Source organism: Macaca nemestrina, chromosome 8, assembly GCF_043159975.1.
Source record: "Macaca nemestrina isolate mMacNem1 chromosome 8, mMacNem.hap1, whole genome shotgun sequence".
NCBI classification, from domain to species: domain Eukaryota; kingdom Metazoa; phylum Chordata; class Mammalia; order Primates; family Cercopithecidae; genus Macaca; species Macaca nemestrina.
The window spans coordinates 89,530,288-89,546,042 of NC_092132.1; the positions used below are offsets into that span (position 1 = coordinate 89,530,288).

General features: G+C 39.4%; 1 protein-coding gene across 2 annotated transcripts in view; it reads right to left on the minus strand.

The window, feature by feature from the left end:
- Positions 1 to 1,529: 1,529 nt before the first annotated feature.
- The window catches only part of LOC105482279 (trimethylguanosine synthase 1), a 52,004-nt gene continuing 37,778 nt past the window's right edge, over positions 1,530 to 15,755 (minus strand). The window contains exons 11-12 of one of the 2 annotated variants that reach the window (XM_011742307.3): positions 14,275 to 14,338; positions 1,530 to 4,712 (exon numbers count right to left, since the gene is read on the minus strand). In XM_011742307.3, coding sequence (XP_011740609.2) covers positions 4,700 to 4,712; positions 14,275 to 14,338 — 77 coding nt within the window. In that variant the 3' untranslated portion in view covers positions 1,530 to 4,699. Of the gene's footprint in view, positions 4,713 to 14,274; positions 14,354 to 15,755 lie in introns of both variants that reach the window. The other variant, XM_011742306.3, reaches the window with a different exon arrangement.

Below are 15,755 nucleotides of genomic sequence, written 5' to 3' on the forward strand. Positions count from 1 at the left end.
AAGTTTAAAAATTAAGTAAACAACAGTATATGTTGACACAGACATGGCAACATTATGATTGCAGGATAACTACTGCGCTCACTTCTGAGTAGCTGGAGATATTCTTTGTACTATTTTTCAGACTTTTTTACAAGTCAGAAATTATTCAAAAATGAAGTTAAAAAAAGAATTAAAACAAGTATGAGATAATGTATTAACTTTATATTGTCAAAATCTAAATAAATAGCTATTTTCTGGGCAGGCGCGGTGGCTCACACCTGTAATCCTAGCACTTTGGGAGGCCAAGGCCAGCGGAACACTTGAGGCCAGGAGTTCAAGACCATCCTGTCTAACATGGTGAAACCCCATCTCACTAAAACTACAAAAAACTAGCTGGGTGTGGTGGTACACACCTGTAGTCCCACCTACTTGGGAGGCTGAGACATGCTTGAACCTGGGAGGTGGAGGTTGTAGTGAGCTGAGATCATGCCACAGCACTCTAGTCTGGGTGACAGAGACTCTGTCTCAAAAAAAAAAAAAAGCTGGGCGCGGTGGCTCACGCCTGTAATCCCAGCACTTTGGGAGGCCGAGGCGGGCATATCACGAGGTCAGGAGAGCGAGACCATCCTGGCTAACATGGTGAAACCCCGTCTCTACTAAAAATACAAAAAATTAGCCGGGCATGGTGGTGCGTGCCTGTAGTCCCAGCTACTCGGAGGCTGAGGTAGGAGAAAGGCGTGAACTCGGGAGGCGGAGCTTGCAGTGAGCCGAGATTGCGCCACTGCACTCCAGCCTGGGTGACAAAGCGAGACTCCGTCTCAAAAAAAAAAAAAAAAAAATAGTAGTTAAAAAAATGCTGGCATTTGACTAAATCAGAATAATAAACAAATAGAAAGTAAGTTTAAAATAAAAAAAAGCTGCACTCCTAGCCTGGACAACATAGTGAGACCCTGTCTCTTAAAAAAAAAAAAAAAATTAGCAATTAGCTGGACATGGTGGCATATGCCTGTGGTCCCAGCTACTCTGAAGGCTGAGGTGGTAGGATTGCTTATGCCTAGGAGGTCAAGACTGCAGCACTGCACTCTAGCCTGAGTGACAGAGCGAGACCGTGTCTTTAAAAAAAAAAAAAAAAAAAAAAAAGGCCGGGCTTGGTGGCTCAAGCCTGTAATCCCAGCACTTTGGGAGGCCGAGACGGGCGGATCACGAGGTCGGGAGATCGAGACCATCCTGGTTAACACGGTGAAACCCCGTCTCTACTAAAAAAAATACAAAAAACTAGCCGGGCGAGGTGGCGGGCGCCTGTAGTCCCAGCTACTCGGGAGGCTGAGGCAGGAGAATGGCGTGAACCCGGGAGGCGGAGCTTGCAGTGAGCTGAGATCCGGCCACTGCACTCCAGCCTGGGTGACAGAGCGAGACTCCGTCTCAAAAAAAAAAAAAAAAAAAAAAAAAAAAAAAAAAAAAAAAAAAAAAAAGCTGCAATCAAAACATCTTGCTCAGAAAGTTACCAAGCCCAATCTTCACGCAGTTCCACCAAGAGTTTAGTGAACAGACATTGCCAATGTTATTTAGGACACAGAACTATTTATTGAGCACTATATTCACTATTTGGGTGATGGGATCAGTAGAAGCCCAAATGTCAACATCAGGTAACATATCCATGTAACAAACCTGCACATGTACCTGTGAAATGAAAATTATAAAAAAAAAAAAGGCGGGGCGGGGGGCGGGGGGAGAAAGAAAAAAATAAAACACTTACTAAAGCATTCTGCCAGAATAGCTTAACTTGGATGCCAAAACCAGGCAAGGTGCTCAAAAGCAAACGTAAACAAAACAAAACAAAGTAAATTTATCAAATGAAATCCAGTAGTGAACTATTTAATACATTATGATACAGTTGGATTTAATTAAAGGAACACAGGGTTAAATAATTTGAAAATTTTAAGGTAATTTAGACTTTCCTACATTAAATAAAAAAGTGGAACCCCATGATTTGAGGAAGCCTAAAATTAAAAAAAAAAAAAAAATAGGAGAGGCAATATCTTAATTTTGATGTGAGCTACAATAACATTTAATAGAAATGCTTCTAACCTTTCACTGCAAAATAAGAAGGAACAAGTGCTATTACAACATTCCTGGCAGTCCGAACCAATGCAACAGGAAAATAAAAATTAAGAGGCTTACATTTTTGCAAAGAGAAAAACTCATGTGTAGATGTCATGACTGCTTATTTAGAAAATCAAAGTGTATCAATTAAAAACTATGGGGGGGGAGGAAGGGGGAAACAAAAATTATTAGAACTAATAAACGAGTTCAGTAAGACGACTGAATATAAAGACACAAAAATCAAAAGCATTTTTTTTTTTTTTTTTTTTGAGACAGAGTCTTGCTCTGTCACCCAGGCTGGAGTGCAGTGGTGCAATCTCGGCTGCAACTTCTGCCTCTTGGGTTCAAGAATTTCTCCTTCCTCAGCCTCCCGAGTAGTTGGGACTACAGGCTTGCACCACCACTGTATTTTTGTATTTTTACTAGAGATGGGGTTTCACTGGTCAGGCTGGTCTTGAACTCCTGACCTCAGGTGATCTGCCCACCTCAGCCTCCCAGTGTTGGGATTACAGGCGTGAGCCCCCATCTCCAAATATGTAGATATCAATCTGTACTATCATTTTTAAGACATGGAACAAATATACAAGAACTGCTGTAATCATTAACAAATTATGGTTATGTACTTACTTATTTTTTGAGATAGGGGTCTCACAGGGGAAAGAAAATGTGGCAGGTGGGGAGTACTTTCACATTTTTTTTTGAGATAGTCTTGCTCTGTTGTCCAGGCAGGAGTGCAGTGGCACAATCTCAGCTTACTGCAACCTCTACCTCCTGGGTTCAAGCAGTTCTCCTGCCTTAGCTTCCTGAGTAGCTGGGATTACAGGCGTGTGCCACCCCGCCCGGCTAATTTTTGCATTTTTAGTAGAGAGGCGGGGTTTCACCATGTTGGCCAGGCTGGTCTAGAACTCCTGACCACAAGGTGATCCGCCCACCTTGGCCTCTCAAGAGTGCTGGGATTACAGGCGTGAGCCACTGCACCCAGTCTTTTTATCCATTTTATGTATTTGTCTTCTTAATAAGATTTTTTTGAACCTGATTCACACAATGGACTAGAACGCTTCTGAAGTCCTATTGAGTACTGACAATCTTAACAGTCTATTAATTAGTTTTATCCCTGTGTGATTAGTGGGCAAGAATATCTTAGTTTTAGCTAACTAAGGCTAAGCTTCCTGTTCTTTTCATATAAGATCATGTATGTTCAGGAAGATGAGTTAGTTTTATTAATATACAAGTAAGAAAATTAGTTGTGGAAATAAGTATATGCATGAAAGGTTAAGTGACAGAAAACTAAAAAAAATTGGTGATTTTGGAAATCTGCCTTTACTTCACCTGCCATCTCCCTAGTGACTTTAAGAATGCTACATAAAGTTTAAAAACCAAGAACATTTGGACAGATTTTGAAGGTGTGAATTAATGAAAAAGTAATTTCACCTTTAATGATCAGCTCAGTTACTACTGTACTGTAAAGTTTCAAGACACTAAAATTAGCATACTCCAACAAAGTTATTTATATAACAGCTGTTTTTCTAGTCTAATTTTCCAGTATTTCTTGGAAATTCCCCAAATTTATTTCAATTCTCTAATCTTATCCCAGCCAATATCATGTTCTGTTTAATGTTTAACATGCTCGTATTATTAAAATATAGAAGTCCCAGGTCTAACCTTCAATGGACAGAGTTGTATGTCACTATTTTTTTGCCCCAACACTTTTTAGATGAATAATTAAGCAACACATATCCCTTTTGCTTTCATTGCCATTTTAATAAAAAAAGAATATAAACTCCTATATTACAAAATATATTTCGTATTGATGTCGCAATGGAAATTTTACAAACATAGAATTTATAAAAGGGTGTCAAGAAGCCAATTCCAGATGAAGCAAAGACATGAAAACAGGGAAGTTCTAGAAAAAGTCTAAATAAATGTATTCATATTCTATGAGTGAAAAAGATACTTCAAAAGGACGTCCGTAAGGCTGGGCACAGTAGCTCATGCCTGTAATCCCAGCACTTGGGAAGGGTAAGGTGGGTGGACTGACTTGAGCCCAGGGAGTCTGACACCAGCCTGACCAACATGGTGAGACCTCGTCTGTATAAAAAATACAAAAATTAGTCTGGTGTGGCAGTGCCCACCTAAAGCCCCAGCTACTGGGGGGACTGAGGCAGAAGGATTGTTTGAGCTCAGAAGGTTGAACCTGCAGTGAGCTGTGATCATGACACTGCACTCCAGCCTGGGTGACAGAGTGAGATCCTGTCTCAAAAACAAAACAAAACAAAACAAAAAAAACACAAAGAACTCATATATATTAATTTTGTATAATTCCTCTAAAGGAATTATTCAAAGATCTCAAAATATTTCACTGATATTTGAGTCCTGTAAGTTTCCATTTCATACAGTGATATAAGACCATGGGTAGAATATATCAGCGAATACAGGAAGACATGCCAAATGTCTCATCTGAATGTTTTGACCACTCCATGATCTTTGGTTCTCACACTGCTGCATAGTTAGGTTTCAGAGGCTGGTCTTCGAATTAGGTCACCAAAATATGCAGTGATTGTCTTCAATTTATTGTTAAGGAAGTTCTGTTCTATTTCCACTTGCCCTCCAGGCCCAGCTAAGGATGCCACCTAAAAAGATGAACAGAAGAAAGTCACACACACACATAAGCATAATTTCAAAAGTCTTCCATTTGTACTGTTTTGTCAAATAATAGGAAGACTCTGGCTTTTAAGTCCTTTGAATAACGAGGCATCTCAAATGTTCACTGCTACTTCCCAGGCGTCGATGCAGTATTTGGTGGTAGGAATACTTGTTTCAGGTCCTTTTGATATTATAGGAAAGTTCATAGTGTTACGCTGTTGTATAGGACTTGATCTCTCCAATGCCATAGCTAAAGAACTCAGAGGAAGAAAAAAAATGAACAAATCCTTCCCAAACATCAGATTTATTAAAAATTTTTATTTTTATTTTTAAACATTAGAGGCAGGGTCTCACTTTGTTGCCCAAGCTTGTCTTGAACGCCTGGTCTTAAGTATTCCTCTCACCTCTGTCTCCCAAAGTCATGTTTATTTATTTTTTTTGTTTTTTGAGATGGAGTCCTACTCTGTCGCCCAGGCTGGTGTGCAGTGGTGCGGTCTCGGTTCACTGCAATCTCTGCCTTCCGGGTTCAAGGAATTCTCCTGCCTCAGCCTCCTCAGTAGCTGGGATTACACGTGCATGCCACCATGACCAGCTAATTTTTGTATTTTTTTTAAGTAGAAATGGAGTTTCACCAAGTTGGCCAGGTTGGTCTTGAACTCCTGACCTGGTGATCTGCTCGGCCCAGCCTCCCAAAGTGCTGGGATTACAGGCCACCGCACCTGGCCTAGGTTTATTTTTAAAATATTATTACTATTTTTCTCACCCTTTTTCCTCCTCCTCCCCAGGTTTATTTCTTAACAAAAATATTTAAAGAGTATTTCCCTTTCCTGAAAGCCTTTGTCCTGTTCATCTTACTGTCTGCATCTCACCCTCTCATTCATTCGACAGTATTTACTGAGTACCTGCTACATAATCCTAGCTCTGATCCAGGCCAGGATCCCTACTCTCATGAGGAGTCTAGCCTCTAGTGACTTTTCCTTCTCTCACTGATCTCCTTTCTTTTCTCCCACCTTGGACCACCTCTTCTACCTGTTGCCCCTTTATGTATTTTAAATGCTTTCTACAACAATTTTGGTAAAATACATTGCTCTTTTTGAGGTCTACCAGAATATAGTGACTGACTCCTTTATTAGGAAGCTGAAAGCACTGCTCCTTCCCCACCTCCACAGTTAGCATCAAAAGGATGCTAGCCAAATGACCAGCATTTGACAGTGGAATGGGGCAGTTAGCTGCTAAAGATTCTTTTGTTCCATGACAGTAATGCTTGCACTCACCTTGGTACATTATAAAGTAGTAATGTTTTACCCTAAGTTCTTATACAGGTAAGGTTTTGTTTTTGTTCAGTACTTTTGTCAACCAAACTCTCAGAAATCTTTTAAATAGCAAATATGTTACTTTGTAACTCATGATTATTTCACCAGAGATCAGTTTTTCAGGGTAGTAAGAGGAAAGATCAAGAGAAGGCAGAATGCAGTGGGGAGCCCTGGCAATCAGAGAATAGAATAGAATAGAAGACACAGCAATAGAAAAAAGCACACCCAAAGTATTAGGGACAGGCATAAACAACAAGAAACAAGCATTTTCTGTAACTGTAATCAGCAAAATTATAGTTGTGGATTTTGTCAAGAGAGGTGCTCAGTCAGTCTGGTTTGGTTTTAAGGGTTGAGAGAATGTAATCTCAGTGGTATTATGCATACCACCCCGGCTTCTGGTAGAAGGGAAGATTTATTGTGCATTTCCAGTGAGTATGTAAAAAGTCACAGACACAGAAATAGGGAATAATCAACCAGTCATTCCATGGTACACTATGTGAAAATAAGTCAAATACAGTAGTATCCCTTATAATGATTAAACGCACCCTCCCTACTATCTTTTTTTTTTTTTTTTGGTAAGGAATACTTAAAGTGAAACTAGAAATGTAAAAATAGCCAAGTAGACTCACAGTAGCAATTATTAGGAATAAATGTTTTAAATTCTATTTTGGTATCTTTATGCCAGTCTGATATTTTTACAAGAAAGGGCAAAAAAAAAAAAAAAAAAGTTATTTTGTCTTTAGCCAATAAAAGCCATTTTGAACAGTTTATCACTTTTCCACAATAATTTTTCTTTGAGTTGAGATGTAACTCAAATGTAGCATTTCTGCTGTGCCTTTTAACAAATAACTTAAAAATCCCCAGTTCTACCAATAATTTGCTGCATTAATTTAAAAAGCCATTTTTAGGCCCGGCGTGGTGTCTCATGCCTGTAATCCCAGCACTTTGGGAGGCTGAGGTGGGCAGATCACGAGGTCAGGAGATCGAGACCATCCTTGCTAACACGGTGAAACCCTGTCTCTACTAAAAATACAAAAAATTAGCTGGGCGTGGTGGTGGGCACCTGTAGTCCCAGCTACTTGGGAGGTTGAGGCAGGAGAATGGCGTGAACCCAGGAGGCGGAGCTTGCAGTGAGCCAAGATTGTGCCACTGCACTCCAGCCTGGGCTACATAGCGAGACTCCATCGCCAAAAACAAACAAACAAACAAACAAACAAACAAACAAACAAAAAACCACATTTTTGCTGTTGTTAAGAAAGCCATTAAAATAGGCTTTGGCTTTCTAAATCCAAAAAATAGGAATACTGTCTCTCTCCCTAAAAGAGCATTTTAAAGAAAAGAAAAATTTCTGAGGTTTACTTGAAAAAAAAAAAATAAAGGTACTATAAATATAATTATTATTTCTTATATAAACCATATAGGATTACACAAAAACCAATTTCTGAGAAGACAGGGTAGTTTTTTTTGTATCTCTTAACAGCTTTCAGAGGGTTGTCTAGATGTGGCTGCTTGGGATTACAATAAAAAACGAAGGTAAGACGGGAGTTTTCTCAGAAATCGTTGAGTTCTGAAGTCTGTGCAAAAGAGTTCATGAATTACTTTATTCAATAACTATTATTGAGAGCTTACAGGTGTCTGTTCTAGGTAGTGTAGTATAGCAAAAAACAAACAAAAATCCCCACCTTCATGAATTTTACATTCTAGTTAGGAGAGTCAGATGATGGACAAATAAAACAAATATTGTTCCTAATACTGAAGAAGAGGGTGAACCTATGTGACAAAATATAGTGAGAAAACTCTTATCTACTTAGTGTTTAGAAACAAATTTTTTTTTTAACTTAACATGTTACTTTCATGTGTTCTGATTACAAATAATTTCTAACTTTGGCCTTTTTGTACTTTTTCACATTTTCACAACTACATATATTTTAAAAGTTAGAATTTTGGAGTTGGAAAGACTATAAATTTAGTAATTCAAGCAAAATAACCTTGCTTCAGACAAATTTAATGAATGCCATTTTCTAGCTGTCCTTATTTTTCACTAGAAGGTTTAGCTGGCAAAATGTTATTTGGTTCCCTCCCCTTTCTTAGAATGTAGTAAACTGTGAGAGGAAGAGAGGTAGGAAGGACACAGAGAGGGATAACAGCAGGTAGAAACAGATAAAGATTAGCAGCTCTGGATTACTTTCCACTTTTTGGCATATTACCTAAATATATTAATTTTACTAAAATAAATCCCAATTAATTTGGAACAAAACTAGAATTAAGGACTGAACTCTCGACTAGATTTGACATCAGGCAGTAAAGTTATTTGGGGACTGGGAAAGGAGAAACAGAAAAGATCACAATGAAGGTGTTAAAGTACAGAAGATTTAAGCATCAAATATACATTCAAAACTGCATTTTTTCTTTTTTTTGAGACGAGTCTGACTCTATCACCTAGGCTGGAGTACAGTGGCACAATCTCGGCTCACTGCAACCTCTGCCTCCTGTGTTCAAGCGATTCTCCTGCCTCAGCCTCCCGAGTGGCTGGGATCACAGGCACCCACCACTGCACTCGGCTAAGTTTCGTATTTTTATTAGGGATGGGGTTTCACCATGTTGGCCAGGCTGGTCTCAAAACTCCTGACCTCAGGTGATCCACCCGCCTCGGCCTCCCAAAGTGTTGGGATTACAGGCATGAGCCACTGTGCCCGGAGCAAAACTGCATTTTTTCAAAAGAAACTGAATTTAAAGTAAAAGTGCATGATAACTGAATGAGAGAAAATAACCTCCCAACTGCATCCTACTGGAAGAATATATAATAATTACTAATCACAGATACACTTTACTACAAGAAAGACACAGAAACATCAGAGCACTGAAAAATGCCCTATTACTACATGGAAGAGATTGTATCTACGATATGCAGAAATGTGGGTAGAAGATAATTGTACCAGATAAAGACCATTTTATGTGGCCTTCAGATCTGTGTCAAATACAATGCTAGCAGCAGCAAGCATCTGAAATACTGGCTGTGACTACAAACCTAATGTCACACAGGCCAAGTAAGTGCCTTACCACTAGTTCTTTTTGTCCTCTTTTCTTCTGCTAGATCCAACTAATAATCACACGAAAATAAAACAAAGTTGAGAAAACATTTCTGGTAATTAAAAGTTCTCTGGGAGGTGAAAGAAGAAAATATTTTTTAGTCAGCAGAAAATCAGGCATCATTCAAACTTAAAAATATTCATTAAATTAGTTCCATTCTCTGCACATGGTAAACAGAAATGAGATTTCTATGCTTAAGTAAATAAATCTTAAAGCCACCATCATCAACAGGAACACCTGGTGATAGGTCAAAAAAAAAATTCTTCCAGGCTGCCGGGCATAGTGGCTCAGGCCTGTAATCCCAGCACTTTGGGAGGCTGAGGCGGGCAGATCACCTGAGGTCGGGAGTTCGAGACCAGCCTGACCAACATGGAGAAATCCCGTCTCTACTAAAAATAAATTAGCCGGGCATAGTGGTGAATGCCTGTAATCCCAGCTACTTGGGAGGCTGAGGCAGGAGAATGGCTTGAACCCGGGAAGTGGAGGTTGTGATGAGCTGAGATCAGGCCATTGCACGCCAGCCTGGGCAACAACAGCAAAACTCTGTCTCAAAAAAAAAAAATTCTCCCAGGCATCACAAGCTAACTTACACTGGTGTCCTAAAAGGAGGCTACCAGGCCAGTTACGGTGGCTCATGCCTGTAATCCCAGAACTTTGGGTGGCTGAAGTAGAAAGACTGCTTTAGCCTAGAAGTCCAGCCTGGGCAACATGGTGAAACCCTGTCTCTACAAAAAATAAAAAAATTAGCCAGGCGTGGTGGCCCGTGCATATGGTTCCAGCTACTCTGAAGGCTGAGGTAGGAGGATTGTTTGAGCTTGGGGTTTGAGGCTGCAGTGAGCTGTGATCATGTGACTGTACTCCAGCCTCGTGGATAGAGCGAGGCTCTGTCTCCAAAGAAGGAAAAAACCCCACCGAAACCCAAAACCAACCAGTTCACTAAGTTCTGTCCTTCACTCATTCTCAGAACCAGATACCGGAAACATGAAGACTGTTCAACAAATTACAGGAAGCACAGGCTATCAGTACAGCACTGGCAGATAGCACTGTGTGGCGCAGAAGAGCTGGGTATCCCTCTAATTTCTATCTCCATCATTTAGTGAGAAAAGTTACCCACAGAAGTGAAGGAGATACAAGCTATATTTAGAAGCATTTCAGCAAAACTGCATTTGTGTCTTCCCAAGTCAACTATGAGGCCAATCAGTCCCACAACCCCTCTAGAGCATGACAATATATACGGTTTAAGAACAAACGATTCTGCTCTAATTGTGCAGCAGCAAACTTCCCAAGGGAAAAGCTGGCTAGTAAATATTAGGAACTGATCACATATTTATCATGAATTGCAGTGTATGATTAAGCAGTGATTTCACTAAGAATCGAGTTGGTCTAGAAAACTGGGAACTGGGCCGGACGCAGTGGTTCACGCCTGTAATCCCAGCACTTTGGGAGGCTGAGGTGGGCGGATCACTAGGTCAGGAGATCAAGACCATCCTTGCTAATATGGTGAAACCCCGTCTCTACTAAAAATACAAAAAAATTAGCTGGGCGTGGTGGTGAGCGCCTGTAGTCCCAGCTACTCGGGGGGCTGAGGCAGGAGAATGGCGTGAACCCAGAAGGCGGAGCTTGCAGTGAGCTGAGATCACGCCACTGCACTCCAGCCTGGGCCACAGAGAGATACTCCATCTCAAAACAAAACAAAACAACAAACAAACAAAAAAACTGGGAACCAGGCTGGGTGCAGTGGTTCATGCCTGTAATCCCAGCACTTTGGGATGCTGAGGTGAAGAATAGCTGGCCAACATGGCAAAACCCCATCTCTGCAAAAAAATATAAAAACTAGCCAGGTGTGGTGGTGCACACCTGTAGTCCCAGGTACTCGGGAGACAGAGGTGGGAGAATCGTTTCAGTCTGGGAGGCTGCAGAGAGCCGTGATCATGCCACTGTCCTCTGGCCTGGCTGTCTCAAAAAAAAATTGGGAACCAATTACTGAAAAAGTCAAATTCTACTTATTGCTCCAATCTCATGGTGAGCTAATATTGTGGTAACAGATAAATCTGTTTCTTCTTGGTAACGAACACTGTGTCAGTGGGAGACAGCAAGGTGTAATAAGACTGTCGCTGTGCGGCAGAATGACCAGGCAAATCTCCATACCTCCATAGTTTAGCCACCAATGAGATCAGGTGCTTCAGAAACATACTGCTCCAGAATCTCATGATGAGTCAATGAAATGGCTAAGAGGACACTGTACACCCTACCTAAGCATGTATGCCAGCTCCTATGCTGTAGATGTATAGTGTATGAATGCAGGGTATTGTTAGTGTGGTAGGAATGAACGCACTGTGGAGTGCTATGAGCTGTAAAGGCTATTTTCAAGTAACTAGCTTGGAGTCTACTATTCCAACATGTACCAGAAGCCCAATCCAGTTCTTAGCCTTCTTTTTACTCTCTCATGCTTCTGGTTCCTAAACCTGGACTAATGTTCTCTACTTATACGAGAGCTACCATTAGATTAGATTTCCACTATATTAACTTAATTCAGAAAAATTTCACACAAATTAAAAAAATCGAATATTTAGAAACCAGTTAGGGCCCAATCTTCCATTTATTAAATACACAGATACTATAATTACTTAGAATATTTGCAAATAAATCTGTGATACATTTTTATTGTATTTAGCCAAAACCACCAAAAATGCTAATAAACTGAATTTAGTTATATTTAAAACATTTTCCACATAACAATATTACCTAATAGTTTTTCATATTTACAAACAGTTCATTATTCAAATACTTACAATTCTATTCTTATATAAGTTTTAGAAGTATGACCTATAAATACCTCATTCCTATCGACCTATCTATCCATCTACCTACCTATCTACCAAAATAAACTATTAGAAGTGACTGTTACAATGAGGAACGTTTCCCTTCCTAGACATTATAGAACAAAATATAAAAAGACAATTGGAGCTTTAAGTACTCTGCCAACTAAGGAGAGATGAGGGCCAGGCGCGGTGGCTCATGCCTGTAATCCCAGCACTTTGGGAGGCCGAGGTGGGCGGATCAAGAGGTCAAGAGATCGAGCCATCCTGGCCAACATGGTGAAACCCATCTCTACTAAAAATACAAAAATTAGCTGGGCGTGGTGGTGTGCGCCTGTAGTCCCAACTACTTGGGAGGTTGAGGCAGGAGAATCGCTTGAACCCGGGAGGCAGGCAGAGGTTGCAGTGAGCCGAGATCATGCCATTGCACTCCAGCCTGGGTGACAGAGCAAGACTCTGTCTCAAAAACAAAAACAAAAACAAAAACAAAAAAAAAAAAAGAGAGATGAATCCCATTATTAAATCTAACATCAATTTTATACTTAGGGTTTATTTAATTATTAGTTAATTTGTAAACTTCTCCACTTTATGAGGAAATAAAGTAGGTAGGGTTTGCCTGGCCCAAATGTTACCATGACATGTGCCTGGGGAAGCCATGGAAGGGTAGAGTGTGTCTGCTAGACAAAGGCCAGGAATTAACATAATACAGTTCATTTTTTAAACATAATTCTTAGGGATGTTGCTTAATGTTGCCCTGCTCTCTGTATTGACCAGCAGACTTCCTCTCTTCGTTCTTGCCTTGGGCTAAGAGACAAGATTCCTTATGTCAGAGATTCCACCCACAAGGATTTCACACAAAGGTGGTGTTTGATAATTGCTGCCTGCATCTTCCTTTGGGAAGGACTAAGTCCTTGTCTGTTCAGAGATTTTTATCTATTAATATATTCAATAGGTTTATCACTTAAAAGAGAAACCTTTCATGTTTGTGAAGCATGGTAAATCCAAAGCTAGAATTAGTTGGAATTCTCTGGCTGTCCAAGGAAAGAAAGGAAAGCATGGCAAGATACAGGCATCAAGCAGATAAAATATGTTTACTCTGGGCTTTCTGAATTGGATTTGAGATCCTAGCATTTTAGAAAGCTGAGGCCGGAGGATCACTTGAGCCCAGGAATTTGAGGTTGCAGTGAGCTATGATCATGCTACTGCATTCCAGTCCGCGTGACAGAGAGAAACCCTATCTCCATTAAATAAATAAATAAATAAATAAATAAATAAATAAATATTAGTTCTTGGGTTTCAACAGCAATTTCAAACAGTAAGGTATATACCTTACCTCCAAAGAGCCTCTCACAAAAAGATATTTTTCTAAATTACTCAGTTCTTAGAGTTCTTAGCAAGAAATGCATGTCTTGGAATCATCTCCGAAGAGAAAAAAGGAATAGAAGATTGAGGTAATAAGGGACCTAGAAAAACATTTCACTAGATACAGAAAACAATTAGCATCATCTCTTACATGGAAATATTTGAGATAAGTTGTATTTGTATTGAGTCCATGCTATTTAGGATGATATAAACATTATCTAAGAGTACAATCTCCCTGGATGGGAAATTAACTATCCTTCACAGACATTTCTATGAGAAAAATACAGCCTGAGTTTCAAACAGCAGACTGTGACACACTTGGGAACTCAAACCATCTGTAAATTCAGGTTGTTGTAACATTCTAAAAGTTCCTTAACAAAAAAAAGTCAATTTCTTTGCAACTGTGATTTCTCTAAATTTTTAGTACTGTCTCCTGTCATTAAAAAGTTCCTACATATGGATACATTTTCTTCATTTAAAAAAAGTTGATTTCCCATTGTAATCTGATCTAAATTTGATAGCAAAAAAATACACTTGAAATAATAATAATAAAATAATACACTTGAAATCTCAGTCTTTCTTGGTTTCATTATTCCCTAGTGTCATTACTCCCTCTAGAGGCAAAAAGCATGAATCACCAACTCCAATTCTGGAAAGTTTTTGAAATAAACCAAAAACACAAGTTAAAGAAAAAGTTAACTTTCTCTTTGTGAAACTGTTAATGTAACTAGAAAAAGTTAATCAGCATAAATTGCATGATAAACAGTGATTTCCTCTCATTATTCAAGTACTCAAATGAGCCTGTCTACATTTAATATAACTTCCAGATACTTCCAGTTTTCTAAGAACAGTGAGTCAGGGACTACTCAAAAACACATTCTCTGGTAAGGAAACGTCCTGTATCTTTTACTGTACTTGTAACAGTTAAGACAGAAACTCATGGAAGTTTTTCAGTAATGGCTTACCTGGTCAATATCAGCATTTCTTGGAAGAAAATAAACAATATTATTAGTGATCTTCTTGGAAAGTCTGAAAATTTCAAAGGTGGACAGCAGTTAAGGAAAAATAACGAAAACAGCAGCTAATTTCTAATCAGAAAGAGGTATGTTTTACTTATCGTAACTCAAATGTATTTCAAAATGTAACTAAAAAGCAAAAACTTAAACCCTTTAATGGAACCTAAAAGAGAATTACATATAAAATTTTGTAATTCAGCAAAATACTGTATCGATAATTCAAAGACTAATAGTTAAATCGATTTCAATTATCCTAGTGGTAGGTACTAGGCAAGAGTCAGAAATACAGATCCTTTCTCTGTCATTTCCTAATTATTGAAAAACAGAATAGGAAATAGGAAAGCACAATACCACGTATTCCCAGTAAAGAATAAAGTAACCATGGCCATCGTAGTCTACACTCTAAATTTTATTTTTTAATTTTTGATTTTACTTATTATTCTTGAGATAGAGTCTGGCTCTGCTTATTAATTTATTTTTGAGACAGGGTCTGGCTCTGCTGCCCAGGCTGGAGTACAGTAGTGCAATCTCAGTTCACTGCAATCTCCTCCTGGGTTCAAGTGATCCTCCTGCCTCAGCCTCCTCAGTAGCTGGGACTACAGGATTATAGGCATGTGCCACCATGCCCAGCTAATTTACACTGTAAATTATTATTTTTTTTGAGACAGAGTCTTGCTCTGTCACTCAGGCAGGTTCAAGCGATTCTTCTGCCTCAGCCTCCTGAGTAGCTGAGATTACAGGCGCCCAACATCATGCCCAGATAATTTTTCTATTTTTAGTAGAGACAGGGTTCAGCCGTGTTGTTCAGGCTGGTCTTGAACTCCTGACCTCAAGTGATTTGCCTGCCTTGGCCTCCCAAAGTGCTGGGAGTACAAGCGTGAGCCACCACACCCCGGAGTACACTCTAAATTTTAATAGCAATTTAGAAATGTTTCCTGTTAAGAGTCAAACAGATGATTACTGTGGGGTGGCAGGTAGCGAAAGGGACAAATAACAAATGTTACTCCATGAAATAAGGTTTTGCTTTGACATCTTGGAAGAGTAACAGGAAAAATGGGAAGATACACAGCAAATTAGCCAGCATCAGTGTCAACTGAAGAGTTATAGAATGGTTACCGACAAACTGCAGGGATATTTTTTGAGGAAATTCCCAATTCACAAGACAATAAGTCCAATCTTTGTGTTCTAGTCCTTGTTTTATAATGGTAAAATCGAATAGCAAGCAAGGGAAACATGACCTCATATTTGTCATCACTTTTGGAGATCGACTCCCACATAATTTTTACATACCTGCTTTTTATGTAAAATAAACTAGAATTTACCAAATGCTGTTAGGTAATATTCCGTCTCATCACTAATTTCTCTCTCTTTTTTTTTTTTGAGATGGAGTCTCGCCCTGTCGCCTAGGCTGGAGTGCAGTGGCGCAATCT